This window comes from Thunnus maccoyii, chromosome 3 (genome assembly GCF_910596095.1).
Source record: "Thunnus maccoyii chromosome 3, fThuMac1.1, whole genome shotgun sequence".
NCBI classification, from domain to species: Eukaryota; Metazoa; Chordata; class Actinopteri; order Scombriformes; family Scombridae; genus Thunnus; species Thunnus maccoyii.
In genome coordinates this window covers 9,264,429-9,279,236 of record NC_056535.1, presented here as the reverse complement: position 1 = coordinate 9,279,236, position 14,808 = coordinate 9,264,429, and the positions used below count along the sequence as shown (strand labels likewise).

General features: G+C 38.7%; 1 protein-coding gene across 2 annotated transcripts; it reads left to right on the top strand.

Annotated features, from left to right (window-relative positions):
- Positions 1–475: 475 nt before the first annotated feature.
- Positions 476–14,547, top strand: LOC121893741 (inter-alpha-trypsin inhibitor heavy chain H3-like). 2 transcript variants are annotated; one of them, XM_042405729.1, is made up of 22 exons: positions 481–697; positions 3,984–4,019; positions 4,117–4,140; positions 5,400–5,557; positions 5,640–5,744; positions 5,836–5,998; positions 6,186–6,296; positions 6,411–6,539; positions 6,740–6,856; positions 6,943–7,111; positions 8,269–8,394; positions 8,785–8,966; positions 9,188–9,373; positions 10,459–10,598; positions 10,798–10,958; positions 11,213–11,242; positions 11,350–11,391; positions 12,370–12,483; positions 12,578–12,779; positions 12,985–13,160; positions 13,278–13,389; positions 14,265–14,547. In XM_042405729.1, the coding sequence occupies exons 1-22, from the start codon at positions 590–592 to the stop codon at positions 14,401–14,403; spliced, it is 2,730 nt and encodes a 909-aa protein (XP_042261663.1). In that variant the 5' UTR covers positions 481–589; the 3' UTR covers positions 14,404–14,547. The 2 variants fall into 2 exon arrangements, with proteins under 2 accessions (XP_042261664.1, XP_042261663.1); XM_042405730.1 differs by lacking the exons at positions 13,278–13,389; positions 14,265–14,547 and having other exon boundaries at positions 476–697; positions 12,578–12,808; positions 12,963–13,046.
- The last annotated feature ends 261 nt before the right edge of the window (positions 14,548–14,808 follow it).

Genomic DNA, 14,808 nt, shown 5'->3' with positions numbered 1-14,808 from the left:
AAGGTTTCTTACAGTTAATGTGAACTCCACTGTAGGACTCCTAAACCACATGATACCAAATAAATATGATCTTGGTTGTGACAAATTGGTGAAACGTTTCTTTATGGTCAAACAGTCAGTCCTCTGTGTACCAAATGACTGTGACTGGTGCTGAGAAGCACTTTGACTCAGATTTTTTGTTTTATAACAGGAAATGTAAACACTTAATATTAATTAATGTTGTTTAATTGGTGGTTTACACTTTGTGATGATATAATCGACCTCATTCATGTCTCAGCGTGTGGAGAACAAATAAACTCATTCATAAAAGTGAAAACCCCATGATTTAATATCCTGATGATTAAATATGTAACCTGCACTCTTACTGCATTTCCAGAGTGCAGGTTACACACACACACAGACACACACTAATTTATGGAGAAATACACAAACGGAAGCGTGAGAGTTGTGGAGGCAATAGGTCCTCCTTCTGCAGCACAGAGTGTGGGCGGAGTGAAACTCTTACGGGAGGACTTGATCCAGATGCCTCGAATTCCGTCCGCACTTGTTTTCAGCCATACCAAGGAAGAAGGCCTTCTGTTTCCCGGCCATGGCTGCAGGGTGGAGAGTCCTGCTGCTGTGGGGTTGGGTCTGCATCTGGCTTCCAGCTCAGGCTCAGGGAACTCTGGTCATTTCCCGCAGAGATGTTCGGATGCAGGTATTTAAAATGAGCCACATGTGCAGCATTTGCATGCAAACAAATGTCTGGTTTATTACTTTGTATGGACAGCCATTAATGGTATACTTTTTATGAAAGCCAATATTTACAGTTGTAGATAATCAGTATCAGGTCAAAGTAGATCTTTCCCATGAAAACTCTTCAGGCATGCCGGAAGTGGTGTGCTTTGCATTTTTGGCAGCGGCAACGATGTTTTTTCTCTGAAGAAGGAATAAAAGAACTGTTTAGCTGAACTGTTGGCTGAGCAGAAAAACACAAACTTTGCTTCAGAGAGTCAAAGAAAAAGATTACAGATGATCGTGAAGCGCTGACAGTTAGGAAAAATCCTTAAAAACAGCAAGATAATAATATGGCTTGTGTTTCTGTTTGTGGTAATAATTCATTAAGCACAGTGGAGCATCATATAAAATTTTCAGCAGAGTTTCAAGTTAGTCAAACGAAGTCAAGTCTCGGTCATGTCAAGTCTGTGTGTAAGTCAAGGTGCTGAGTATCAGATATCTGAAAGACTTGCATTTTGTTGCTGACCATTCAAATAACATGGCCTAACATTTTCTTTTCATAGATGTGTTATAAATTATTTTAACATACAGAGACCAACGCGTAGCCACGGGTGTGCCTGTGCCACATTTTTTCCTTTTTTTTTTTTGTCCACCTAAATCTCAAGCTGGCACATGCATAATCATAAAAAACACAAACACGGGTAGACCGGGCTGTGCCCGCTCATTGGTTCTTTTGAACACCTTGCCCGTTGAGTCACTTTTTTCAAAAAAACAACAACAACAACAACACAGGAGCAGGAGCGACAGCAGGTAAGACAGAGCATTTACTTAAAAAACGTGAGTCAGATACACTCTCTCTCTCTCTCTCTTTGTGTCTGTCTTTATCATTGTCTCCTTTCTCGCCTCGGTTTCTGTGCTGCTGGTTAAATGTTCCGCAGTGGCTCTCTGTGTGTAACGTTATTTAACCCTTTGCTATGTTGTTGATGGTTTGTAGTTCTTGTTTGTCTGGACGCTGAAGCTGTTGTGTGCTGCTGTCTGTGGAGCCTGACGAGGCTTTGAATAAGTTTGCTGGTTGTTAAATCACCTGTTGCTGCTGTTTTTCAGTGATGTGTGATTGTTTGGGGCCTGTGCAGAAGGTTTGCTGGTTGGTCCTGAAAATGTCTTCATTCACTTGTTTTCAAGCTGTGTTGTATACATTTTAGTAACTAACTATAGTATTTTAAACCTTGAGGGATATTTTTTGCATGTCAAGCATATACATGAGGGTGTGTAAGTCATGTATCTGATACATGCATTGATATAGGTTTTATAGGTTTTATATTTGTTAATGTAGAGTTCAAACCTGTATCAGAGTATTTTTTGGTCTGTAGCCTTCTACATTTGAGCTTCTACATTCTAAGCTCAGTTAAATATAGTACCCACACTATCTGGGGACATTTCTATTACTTTTGTGATAAATATACATTTATTTGAATTTAAAGCAATGTCGAAACCTACAGTAAACAGTTGGTCCTGTGCGTACTGTAATGTGCGAATATTGTTAGAATTTATTTCACTAAAATCCTGCAGCTACATTTCTGTGACTCCTCTGATTTTCATTCAATTCTGCTAAAGTCTGGAAGCATTAGAAATGACACATCGCAGCTCAGTGGATGTTTCTTATTGTTTTAAACCTTGAAGATGTGCTGACATATGTAAGTTATACTAACATGCTTTTTGTATAAGTTGTGCTATTTGATGGTAGAAGTAATTTTTGAATTGGGACCTGCTGGTGCAGCCTATTGTGTTCTTGGCTGAGGGAGGGATTATGAATGTAATGATAGTTTATGAATGAAGCTAAACTTTGTTAATCTCACACTTTGTATACTTTATTGTTGGATTCATGATGCTTACTTAATTTATGTAAGTAGCACTCTCAGTTTGTTTTTGCCATGTAGTGGCATTGTGCAAATAATTTATAGGCTGTGTGGTTACCCTTGCTGTTAGAAAATCTGATTACATATTCAGTGCTGCAGATGTTCAGTGAGTATTACAGGTACTACAACTCCAGGTTTGACATTGCTTTTATGCAACAGTTGTGCTATAATGTTATTGGGGAAATCACTGCAGCATTAAATGAAGAAATAATGTTGCAGCTCGCCTCCGCCACCTTATTTCTTGAATCTATCATATGTTGCTAAGCAACAGTTAACAAAACCAGTATCCTGCTATCAATACAATCAATAGTAGGCTAATACTAATGAGAGTAGAAAAACTGTTATGGTTGATCTACAGATGACTCTTGCACTTTATATCTCACAGGCCCACCTAAATTAATATAATATAATGATAATATGATATTCAATGATAATTTAAGGTGTGAGCTATGAGTCTCAAGTTAAGTAAAGTCTCACAGCAGTCAAGTCCAAGTCAAGTCTCAAGTCCTTGTTTTTGCAGTCTTGGCCCTTTCCTCATACTGTGTGATAACAGCTATCTTGCAGGTTCATTGCAGGTCACACTGTGTGAGATGAGTCTAATAAAATTTTGGTTGCAAACTGTGTCAGACCGTACAATATCAATTTTTGGACATGTCAGAGCTATGATTTAGATAGAAAACAAAATATGCAAGAAGAGACATGTCACCAACTCATATCATCATTCTGTGTATTCTGAATTGTATTATATACTTTATTCATGTATATTCTGCATCATATCATGTCATATTCTAATTGGTCAGCAAAAGACCAGAAAACTTGCATTTTTATCAAGGAGATGTGTCATGGAGGTGACATATTCTCCTCCATATTATGTCCATCCTCTTCTCTTGCTGTCTCCAATCCACCTTCACATCAATTCATTTAACCAACCATGTCCTGTCATTTCAGTGTCTCGTACAGTATAGAGCTTGAGTCACTCCTCCCCCTTGCCAGATCCTCTGTTTGGCTTACCAGCTTCCTGTTTATTTCTCCTTGTCTGTTCATCTTGTGGCCTTCCTAGAGTCTTTTCCCACACCTGCCTTATATCTTTAGTCTGATTCTAGGTCCGCACCTTGCTTTCCAAACATGTTACTGCAATGCTTAATGATCTGGAAAAACTGGATCTTAAAGACATTTTGGTAAACATAAACTTTAGTGATGAAGAGTATCAAATGCATGGATACATCTGATAGTGACTACTGATGCAGTGTTGAGAGAATCAATTTTTATGCCCGGATGTAACTAACGGTAATCTTTCAGAAAACATCCCAAATTCAGTTACCATACAATCATACTTTTGTTTTTTTCCAGGAAACAAAAGAGGATGTGGACACCAGGTCAATAAAGGTATGAAGCTTGAACTACTTATTAACCACCTGTTAAAAAAAAAAAAGATGTTGGTTTGTAAAGGATCCTATTTTTGTCTTTTTTTTTCCATCTACAGAAAAGAAGCACAAAGTCTGCAGACGTAAGGAACTCATTTTCATATTATTGTACAATTCTAAAATCAAAATAAAGCTTGGACCTTTAGACCTTTGTAACACCACTGCCATACTTTGCTCACAATTAACCGACCAGCCTATAGACAGCAAAAGATAACATAAAAACTTAGTTTATTTCGTATAAAATGTATTAAACCCATAGGGGAATATCTGGGGCTTGTGGCAATACTATTATAAACTATTTAAAACAGGGGTAGCAGTCAATATCTTAATGAGCAGAAAGGGTGGGGAAAACAGTCCAAGGCTCACTGTCTCTTCTTGTCTGAGGCTGAATATCCGCTGCGCCACAAGTTGCTTGCTCCAGTCGATTGACACTTTTTCATCGCCATGTAGCAGTACTCTCTGAGCCACCAACATTGACTGCGCTAGCAACAAACTTCAGCCTGCAGACCCTTGCCTGCACCGAGAGAAATACCAAGAATGAATGCCCACCATTTTGATAATCACTTAAATTTTTACATGCATACAATACCTGCATAAACAGACAACAGTGGAGGCACAACCAGACACATCTGCCCTCAATCAACCCACTGAATAGCTATTGGCTCACAACAAATGTGAATTCCCTCCACCACACACCCACACACACAAAAAAGCACCCACAATCAGTTTTAATTAGTGATGGTGATGATACAGGTCTACCCTGTTACACCTTTCCTAACAACAAGGATAAATGTCTTGTTGTTATACATGTCAATGCATAATGGTCAAATTAATTGTGAAGCCTGGGTGTAATGACTGAATACACATGAAACCACGGTGATGTTGACTCGTAGCTTCTATCTCACAGTAGTGGTATTGTTACTATTTGCAAAATGAAGTTCACATTTCTCATAAACCTCATTGCTTCCAGATGCCACTTGTTCTGCTCTTCCCTTCTATGGCATGTATTTATTTTCTCTTTGCTTTACTGGAGACAATAATCATGCTGGAAGTGATTTGTCCATCTGGGTTTTATTTCTCTCTGCATTTGCCAGTATGAGAAATTCTAAAAGCTTCATCTTACATTGTGTTTACAGAACAGAAACCTCTTTATTGTTTGTGACATGAATCACTGAGGGACATTTCTCATGACATCTGATCCAGAATACAGCGGACAGGCAACAGTCCTCTTGGCCACTGGTCTTGCTTGTTTACTGCAATAATGCATCAGAATTGGATTAGCTATGATTTGTTGATTTTAAAATTGCACCTTTTAATCAGCATGTCTGTGTTTCTCACACAGTTGGTGGAGGTGTACAGTGTCAGGGTCGTCTGTGCTGTGACGTCTCGTTTTGCTCACACTGTCATGACCTCGAAGGCTCTGAACAAAGCAAACTCCTCACAGGAAATCTTCTTCGAAGTGGAGCTTCCCAAAACCGCTTTCATCACCAACTTCAGCATGTCAGTTAAAACTTGATTTATTTGACAATGAAAATAGGTTATATGTTTCACATTCTTTGTCAACTCCCCTCATGCCTTACAGGGAAATTGATGGTCAGGAGTATGTTGGAGAGGTGAAGGAGAAAGAGAAAGCCAAGAAACAGTATGAGAAGGCTGTTTCCTCAGGACAGACTGCTGGACTGGTCAAGTATGTTGGACTGAAAAATATCACAGCACGATTTGAGCACATGTTGATGGTGTGAACATCTCATTAAAATAATACATATCAATCGTTACAGGGCTTCTGGAAGAAAGATGGAGAAGTTTTCAGTGTCTGTCAACATTGCAGCTGAAAGTAACGTGACTTTCATTCTGACGTATGAGGAGCTCCTTCAGAGGAAACTGGGCCATTATGAGATTCTGACCCGAGTTAAACCCAAACAACCGGTCCAGGAGTTTCAGGTTGAACACACACACACCCTTTTTTGTTTTTTTCTTGATAATGACATACTGTACTGGTGAGGAGGACCTTAAAATGGTTTGAGTTTCCAGTGTTTGTAATACAAAAGACGGAGGAATTTTTTTAGACCTTATGTAACAGTGATTTCAGTGATTGTATTTTTGTGCATGTTTGTGTCTCTGGAAACAGATTGTGGCAGACATCTATGAGCCGCAGGGCATTGCTTTTGTTGAGGCCTCTGCAACTTTTCTCACCAATGAGCTGCTCCCACTGGTGGAGAAAATTGTCACAGACACAAAAGTAAATGGTTCAAAAGATTTTTTTATCCTTTAGTTTGAAATTTATAATGTTTTATTTTAAACATAAAATAAGTTATTAATCATGTTTATCAAACTGAATCTCTCTATGTTTCAGGCACACATCTCTTTCTCACCAACACTGGAGCAGCAGAGGAAATGTGCAGGATGTGAAGGTACCATGATTGATGGAGATTTCATCATCAAGTATGATGTGAAGCGAGAAGAAAGCCTGGGGGAAGTTCAGGTCAGCTGCCAACAAAAATTTTGCAGCAGCACATAAGAATCATTTATATCACCTGAAACACAAAATTATGAAATTCACCTGCAGAGACACTACCTTTTTGATATTAGTTTTACTTCCCTAACTGTATGAAGGTGTTTATAGCTGTGCCCTTGTGCCATATTTCCATATTTGTCCAAATCCAATGCTTTATTTTCCTTCAGATTGTGAACGGATACTTTGTGCACTTCTTTGCTCCACCTGACCTACCCAGAGTCCCAAAGAACGTTGTGTTTGTGATCGACAGGAGCGGCTCAATGAGTGGAAGAAAGATTGCACAGGTAAAATATGTTATGTGTAGGTAAGTTACATACTGTGTCCATCACTGTTTGTACATCTTCATATGTGAACTTGTGAACCTTTGCAGACTCGGCAAGCATTGACTGCCATTCTGAAAGACCTCCACGAGCAGGACCACTTTGCTCTCATCCTGTTTGATGATAAGATTGTCACCTGGAGGAACTCTCTTACCAAAGCAATTAAGGAAAATGTGGTTGAAGCCATTGCCTATGTCAAGAAACTAAGGGACAAAGGAGGTTAGAGGAAAACAAGTGGCACCAATTTTAATGCCAAATGTTTTTGTTCCTTCCTTATTCAAATTACAAGAAATCTCTTTTCAATATATAGACTTTACAATTTGTTAAACAAGTTAGCAGCAAGAGTTAGATTACTTTAATTTGTGTATCAAATGTCTTTAAATGTACTGTACATACATCCTGTGAGGGTGATACTGAGAGCTGAGCAGTAATAGGATCTAAAAATTGTGCAAATTAATTTTTGCAGATGTATGAAAATAATGTTATTTAAGCATGATAAACTTCTTTACTCTGTCTTTTCAATAGTTATAAATGGAAATAAAAGACAGATATCAACAAAGAAGTTTTACTAAATTAATGAGTCATGAGAGTATTTTTTTTTCTTTTCTCTTGTCTATGCATCCACAGTTCCTTTAAGACTGAGGATGACTGACAGAAGCAGTGTCTGAAATTTTTTCTTTACTGATGACATCACTTTTTTTTCTTTAAGAGAGACAAACTCATGTAATGATATACTGTTTTAAACCTGAGATCATGACAAAATGATACATTTGAGGAATAATTTAACATTTTGAGAAGTGCACTTTCTTGCCAAGAGTCAGAACATTGATATTACTTTGATGTCTGTATACTAAAAATGAAGCTACAGCTAATACTGGTTATCTAAGCTTAGCGCAAAGGTTGGAAACAGCTAGCCTAGTGCCATCGTAGAGTCTTGTAGTCATTGTTAGATTTCCAGGGCAACCAGCAGAAACTACGGGAAGTCATTGTGCCTGGCCAAGAAATAGTCCGACATATAATCCCCTGTAAAACCACAGCTTGTCATTTTACCCCAAGATTTTTGTACAGATTAAACAAATGAGATGTGACATGTTAATTAGTGTGCTATAGAGGTATGTGGAGGCAGATTTTTGTTACCTGTTTGTTTGTTACTTTTGGACAGAGCCAGGTTAGCTGTTTCCCTCTGTTTCTAGTCTTTATACAGACATGAGAGTACTATCAATCTATCTCCTGGCAAGAATTGAATAAGCGCATTTCCCCCCAATGTCATTCATTTAAAGAACATAGTGAGGAATTGAGGCTTACCTTTCTCTACAAGAAGAATTTTTCAATCATTTTTTTAATGTTAATCTTTTCATTGTGTCATTGCCTTTCAGCCACCAATATCAATGGTGCCATACTAAAAGCAGTGAGAATGCTGGAGAAAGACAGAGATGATAAGAAGCTTCCAGAGAGGAGTGTGGATATGATTGTACTATTGACCGATGGGATGCCAAACAAAGGTGAGCCTTTCTAATGTGGAAGAATATAATTAAAGATCAGGGATCTTCATAGACTGGCTAAGCAGCTCAACACAAACTATACATGTAGTTAACAATCTGTCACTTGCATAAGAATCTTTAAAAATTGGTTTGTTTGACGGTAACCAAAGGAGATTAGTCCTTTTCTGTGCTCGGTCTGTCTACACGTCTTTGTCAAGAAAGACTTGGGGAACTCACTTTGTTGCTGTTTTTGGAAGCAGTAGAAAATATGCAGGATCCTCTCTAGATTTGTAAATGCAACAATTTGATTCACAATCAAATTCAAAGGTTTCCATTTTGTTTATCATTGCAAGGAACTGCAAGGCTTTCATTGCATGCTCCCACATAATGCACCTGCATGTATACACACAGGGGTGTCTGACCTCCCAACAATCCAGAAGAATGTGCGCTCTGCTATTGGAGGGAACATGTCGCTGTTCTGTCTTGGATTCGGAAATGATGTAGATTTCTCCTTCCTGGATGTCATGAGCAAACAAAACAAGGGAGTGGCCCGCAGAATCTATGAGGCCTCAGATGCAGCTGTTCAACTCCAGGTAGGGTAAAAAAAGGATTTAAAACACAGGGAATGCCCATGCAAGTTTGGGGATATTTACTGAATTTGCACCTCCAAGGTTGCCTGACATCAGACAGAGAACTGTCAGCTTGTTACAATGAACTCGGTGGAGTGGGCGGATTCAGAGGTCTGGACCCAGGCAACCTCCAAGGACATGTGGGGAACAGATGTTGCATAATTTGGGGTCTGTCTTTGTTCCAGGGTTTCTATGAGGAGGTGTCCAGTCCCCTGCTCCTGGAGGTGGACCTGCGTTACCCTGACAATGCGGTAGACCTCTTGACCAAAAGCCGTTACAGCCATTTGTTTAATGGCTCAGAGATTGTGGTGGCCGGACAGCTGAACGGCGACAAGCTGGATAACTTCCTTGTGGAAGTGTTTGCCCTGGGGGTGAGATGAACGGCAATATGTCAAGCAAAACGATTTACAATACAAGTGCTTGTTCCTTATTCTCATATGAAACAGTCCCTGTATCTGAATATTGAATGGTAGGAGTGATATTGCTAATGAATTGAACTTAAGTATATTGTTGTAGTCCAGGTATTTTTTTTCAAGCTACCCTGTGACCTAAGAAGGGATCAATTCTATATGCCATGATGCTCATATTGAGCTTTACTCTTCCATTTTTTTATCAGATGATAGTAAACCTTGTGTAACGAGGGATTATCTTTTCTGACTATATATACCTCACAGTTTATACCGCCCCTGTTAAGTCTCTTTTATATCGCTGATACAGTCTCTGCGTTGTGTTGTGATGATGATGGTGGACTAACGGCTGACAGTTAGTAGTTGACTCCAATGAAGACACACAGACAGCTCTGATGTCAATTCAATCTTGAATGTTTATTGCTTACAAGCACATTCTCAGTAAAACTATTTAGTATAAATAAAATCATAATCAAAGGAAACTTACAATACTATTGAATGATTTCTGTAGCAAAGCTTAATAACCATTAAATGACAAATTACAGGGCCAAGGATCTAACTTTGACCAGGATCACAGAGATTTACTATATTAAGAATTACACAAAGACACTATTGATACAGATGGATCAGTACACATAGATAATCACTCAATATAGTTAATATCAATATATAATATCAATATAGTTATAGTTAATAATAACGTCTCTCTCAGATCGGCTATACATTAATATTTACAAGTTTCCATTTAACAGTCACACACTCACCTGGGGGATACAAGCCCGGTCTGACTTGTTCTCCCGGTGATGGGCTTTATAGCTGCACCGTTACCTTGGATACTGTGTAGCCTAGTATTAAATATGAAATATATGAAAATAATACAAATATGTACCCCTTACAACTATCAAAGAAAGGTACAATTACTGACAAAATTATATTCTATATTACAAGATTTTGCTATTAGACATAAGAACCATGTAAAGCTCAAATTATGTATTTAATATAACATGCAAGAAGCATATGTTACACTTGCATCTTTCCTCTTTCTCTAGCCTGACAAGGACTTCCAGGTGCAGGGAAAGGCCAGTGTGGTAAACTGGGATGTGATCTACCCACAACAGGAGTACATCTTTGGGGATTTCACGGAGCGTTTATGGGCTTACCTCACCATCCAGCAGCTACTGGAAAACAGGTCTGTTCATCTTAATTACCTGTACCCCCACCAAGATTTGATGTAAGTTTCTCTCTGAAACAATCACAGAGACTCAAAAAGTTATTAAGATAATTTTATAGAGAGGACTTCATATTGGACATCACGTATGTCATTACTTATGGTGACATGACATTAATAAACAAGCAATTAATCTCCTCTCTTACTCTTTTTTTCCAAGTGACATTGGTACACAGCAGGAGAAAAACAATACAGCAGCTAAGGCCCTGGACATGTCCCTGAAGTACAGCTTTGTCACCCCTCTCACCTCCATGGTGGTCACCAAGCCTGAAACTGAGGATAGACCAGGCAGCACTCTCATTGCTAATAAAATGACTGAGGGTAAGGGAAATGTTTTCAGTCATGTTTAATTTGTCCTTTAGGTGTAAGAATAAAAAAGATTTGTTAAAAGACTGACTAGTTTGACTAGTCACAATCTGAATCTGGAACAATGCAGCCAGCAGCTTATAGTAAAGTCTTTCTTTCTTTGCAAATATACAGCACATTCTTACATTATCAGTAGCCTGTTGAATCAGTTGATCAATGTGGAGCTAACTTTGTATTGTATGTTTTTTAAATGTTTCCCTGTTTCACAGACCAGAGACAGAAAGCAGAGAGGCGCACTGGTACGACAGTCACTTTTAACTCAATTCTATGACACTCTGTATACATCTAACTTTGGGATGAGCAAGTTTGATAATATCTGCTGTCATTACCGGTCATTACATTAAAGGTTCCTCTGCCCTTGCTGCCAGTTCCCATAGTCAATACGATGGTAAGATTTCTATACATACGCTTACATTATTACTGCATCTTGCATCTTAAACCCACTATTGAAAATTTTGATTGTTGTATAGGAGACTACACCCAACAAACACAGAAATCATGAATGTTCTTTCTTTCTGTTTTTCAAAAATGAGCAGAAATCTTAGCAGTTATTATTTGATTTACCAAAAGTATTTATTATTGAACAACTCAGAGTAAGATCAGCACCTCTTTACCGAGAAATGTAACTGTATTATGTTACTGGTCCTACGGATCAAATTCTATGATACAACACATCCTTATAATTAAACAACCACATAGGTCAATGGCACCATCCACTCCAGAACAACCCATAAGAGTGTTCTCTAATATGCTGCTTTCCAAAACCATTACAAATCCCTGTTAAAGAATAATGATGTTTTATGGTGTGACAACGCTGTGGTTAAGGTCTGGTTTAGGCACGAAAAACACTTGGTTAGGGTTAGGGAAAGATTAGGGTTTGGGTTAAAATGATCATTTGAAACATGGTGTAGGTTAGGCAACCTTTGTCGTCATGGCAACAGTAAACACCACGACAATCATAGCTACAGTTTTTAAAAACTGTCCCAACTCACAGTTGGAAACCTGACACTCACGGTTGGAAACAGGAAGTGAACGGCGATCTCCTGCAGTTAAGTCCACTTTTTGCCATCTATCTATCTACCCAACCACCCAGCCTGCCACCTTTGATTATGGAAATTTGTCACCTTCTATAGATGTCATCTGAAATGCGTCACTTCTTTGGGTCATAATTACTATGGCCGCTAGATGGCGTCTGTCAATCATATGTAACTATAGGTTGTTTTTGTCGGCTGAATTTTCGACCTATACTGTCGTTTCTCTTTTGAGGATGGGTTGCTTTAACATTATAATAACATGCCTTTGTACTTGAGTTAGAGTATTAACTGCGTATTTTGCCTGATATGATACTTTAATCATGCCTGTGCAGTGGACGGAGATCCTCATTTCATGATAGAAATCCCAGACAGAGAGGCAGCTCTGTGCTTTAACATCAATGACAAACCAGGAACCATTTTCAACCTGGTCAGAGACCCAAAATCAGGTCAGTCTTGCTTGCACTACCTGCACACGACACACAAAGTCTCTTTTTGTTTGAGAAATATGGGAAGTGACAACAAACCGGTCATTACTTTCAGGCTTCGTGGTGAATGGTCAAGTTATTGGCAAGAAGAAAGTTGTACCAGATGGTAACATCAACACTTACTTTGGGCGTTTTGGCATCACACACCAGAAACTGGGGGTGAGGCTGGATGTGAGCACTCAGGACATCTCAATCTTCTACAACGGCAAGCAGGTCAAGCTGCTGTGGTCTGATACAGCCTCCCTCAAAGAAACCAAGTGAGTAGCACTGCTTTAGCATATAACTCATATACCACAAATGAAAGAAATATGAGTAGGAGTTAGAATTAACAAAAAAATAGCATTTGTAAAAACTACTAAACAAAAACAAAACCAAATTGACAAAATTAAATTCTCCACAACCTTGACCCAGGAAAATGAATTTCTTCACATGCAACTCACAGCTTTTCTGTTTCTCCTCCAGTATGGACCTCAAGTTGACAAAGAACTGTAGTCTGACAGTCACGCTGAGACACTCGGTTAAATTTATGGTCATCAGACACACAAAGGTGTGGAAGAGACGTCACAACCAACAAGACTACCTGGGTTTCTACACCCTGGACAGCCATCATTTGTCCACTTCAGTTCATGGCCTACTAGGTAGGAAAAGCAAGAGCTGAGAGAAAGTTTTCCATATTATACATTGATTGTATAACTGTTTCTATTTTTTAAATTTTGAATAAATCAAAAGATATGACATGAGATGTTTCCCTTCAGGTCAGTTCTACCATGGTGTTGAATTTGAGGTGACAGATCTGCGTCCAGGTGAAATCCAGGGGAAACTAGACGCCACCATGTATGTGAAGGGACAAACACTCCATGTGACCAGGTACACTTCAAGCCTCATCATGTTTAAACACACACACACACACACACACACACACACAAACACACACACACACACACACACAATGCATGTGAGAATACAGACCTGCCAACCTGTACGCATTTTGCGTAGCAGCTACACATATTGACATCAGTGTACGCTGGTACGATTTGTCAGTATAAACTACGCAAAAAGCTGGTGATGCCTGTGAGTTCAATTGTGCATGTGCAGTACTCAAGTCTAACAGCAAGAGGCAGCAGCGTCTAGCCTGCTGAATTGGAATCCAAAACCAATCATAGCGCCGGATTCATTCCCCCTGCTTCCACCCAAATATCAAGTGTTGATGATCATGATTGACAAATGCATACTGTCATTTCAAGAGAATGCAAATTGACAGTAACATGACATTGATTTTATCCCTCTCATTACCTAGAAAGTTACCTGTGTGTGTAAAAGGAGGAATTAAGCTTACTTATAATGAGAAGTGTTGTATTAACCAGCTCTAAAATATTTATTTCACCATAGACACAAAATAGTCTGTCTAGGCTACATTGTCATCATCTTTTCATATTAGCTAAAAATCACATTTTCAAAAGTCAAATTGGCTTAAAGTTTGATTATTGTGGAGGTGTAAACAATAGAAACTATATAAATGCAGCAGTGGTAGGTTAGTGTGTAGCCTATGTGAAATTGTGTTCCTATGCAAATCATGTACAATATTTCATTGTGTGAACAGCAGCGATTTGCATCTGATGTATCTAGTTTGCCGAAGTGGTACTCAAAAAATTCGTCCAGGGTTGGCAGGTCTGAGAATATACAGCATTTGTTTTTACATATACTGTACATACACCTCATTACTGGTTTTCTCTCCTTCGCAGACACTGGCAGAAAGACTTCAGCAGGGATGTGAAGAATGGGGAAAATATTCTCTGCTGGTTTGTTAACAACAGTGGAACGGGCCTCGTGGATGGAGGAGCCTCTGATTACATTGTGTCAGACCTTTTTAAGACTGTTTGAATCTTTTAGATTTCATAAATCAGTGAAATTTCACTGGGGACACAAGGTACATCATTATGGTGTTGCCTGATGAGAGATAGTTGACAGTAGTGAGCCACAAATTTACAAACACACATGCAGAAATAAACATAACAAAACTGTCTAGAGGATGTGTTTTGTTTTTTGATAACCATAAGGCTCTAACAGAGCAGGGGCATCACCACTCATTTAAAAATTAACTGGTCATTGCTTACTAAACATTATTAAAGATACTAAAGATTGCTTTTAATATTTAATGGTAGTGGGACTCTGTGACCTACAAAAAAATAACAATGACAAAGCGTGCTGTTTGTGAAAGTTTTAAATAGTCGACATAGATTCACCAATGACAGAAATAAGAAGTTAAGTAAATGTTTTCTGACAGTA

Excerpts from the sequence above, each read along its gene's own strand:
- LOC121893741 (XM_042405729.1), top strand. The coding sequence starts at position 590 with ATGGCTGCAGGGTGGAGAGTCCTGCTGCTGTGGGGTTGGGTCTGCATC. Across the intron at positions 8,395-8,784 it reads CGATGGGATGCCAAACAAAG|GGGTGTCTGACCTCCCAACA; the intron begins GTGAGCCTTTCT and ends GTATACACACAG. Across the intron at positions 11,243-11,349 it reads GAAAGCAGAGAGGCGCACTG|GTTCCTCTGCCCTTGCTGCC; the intron begins GTACGACAGTCA and ends ATTACATTAAAG.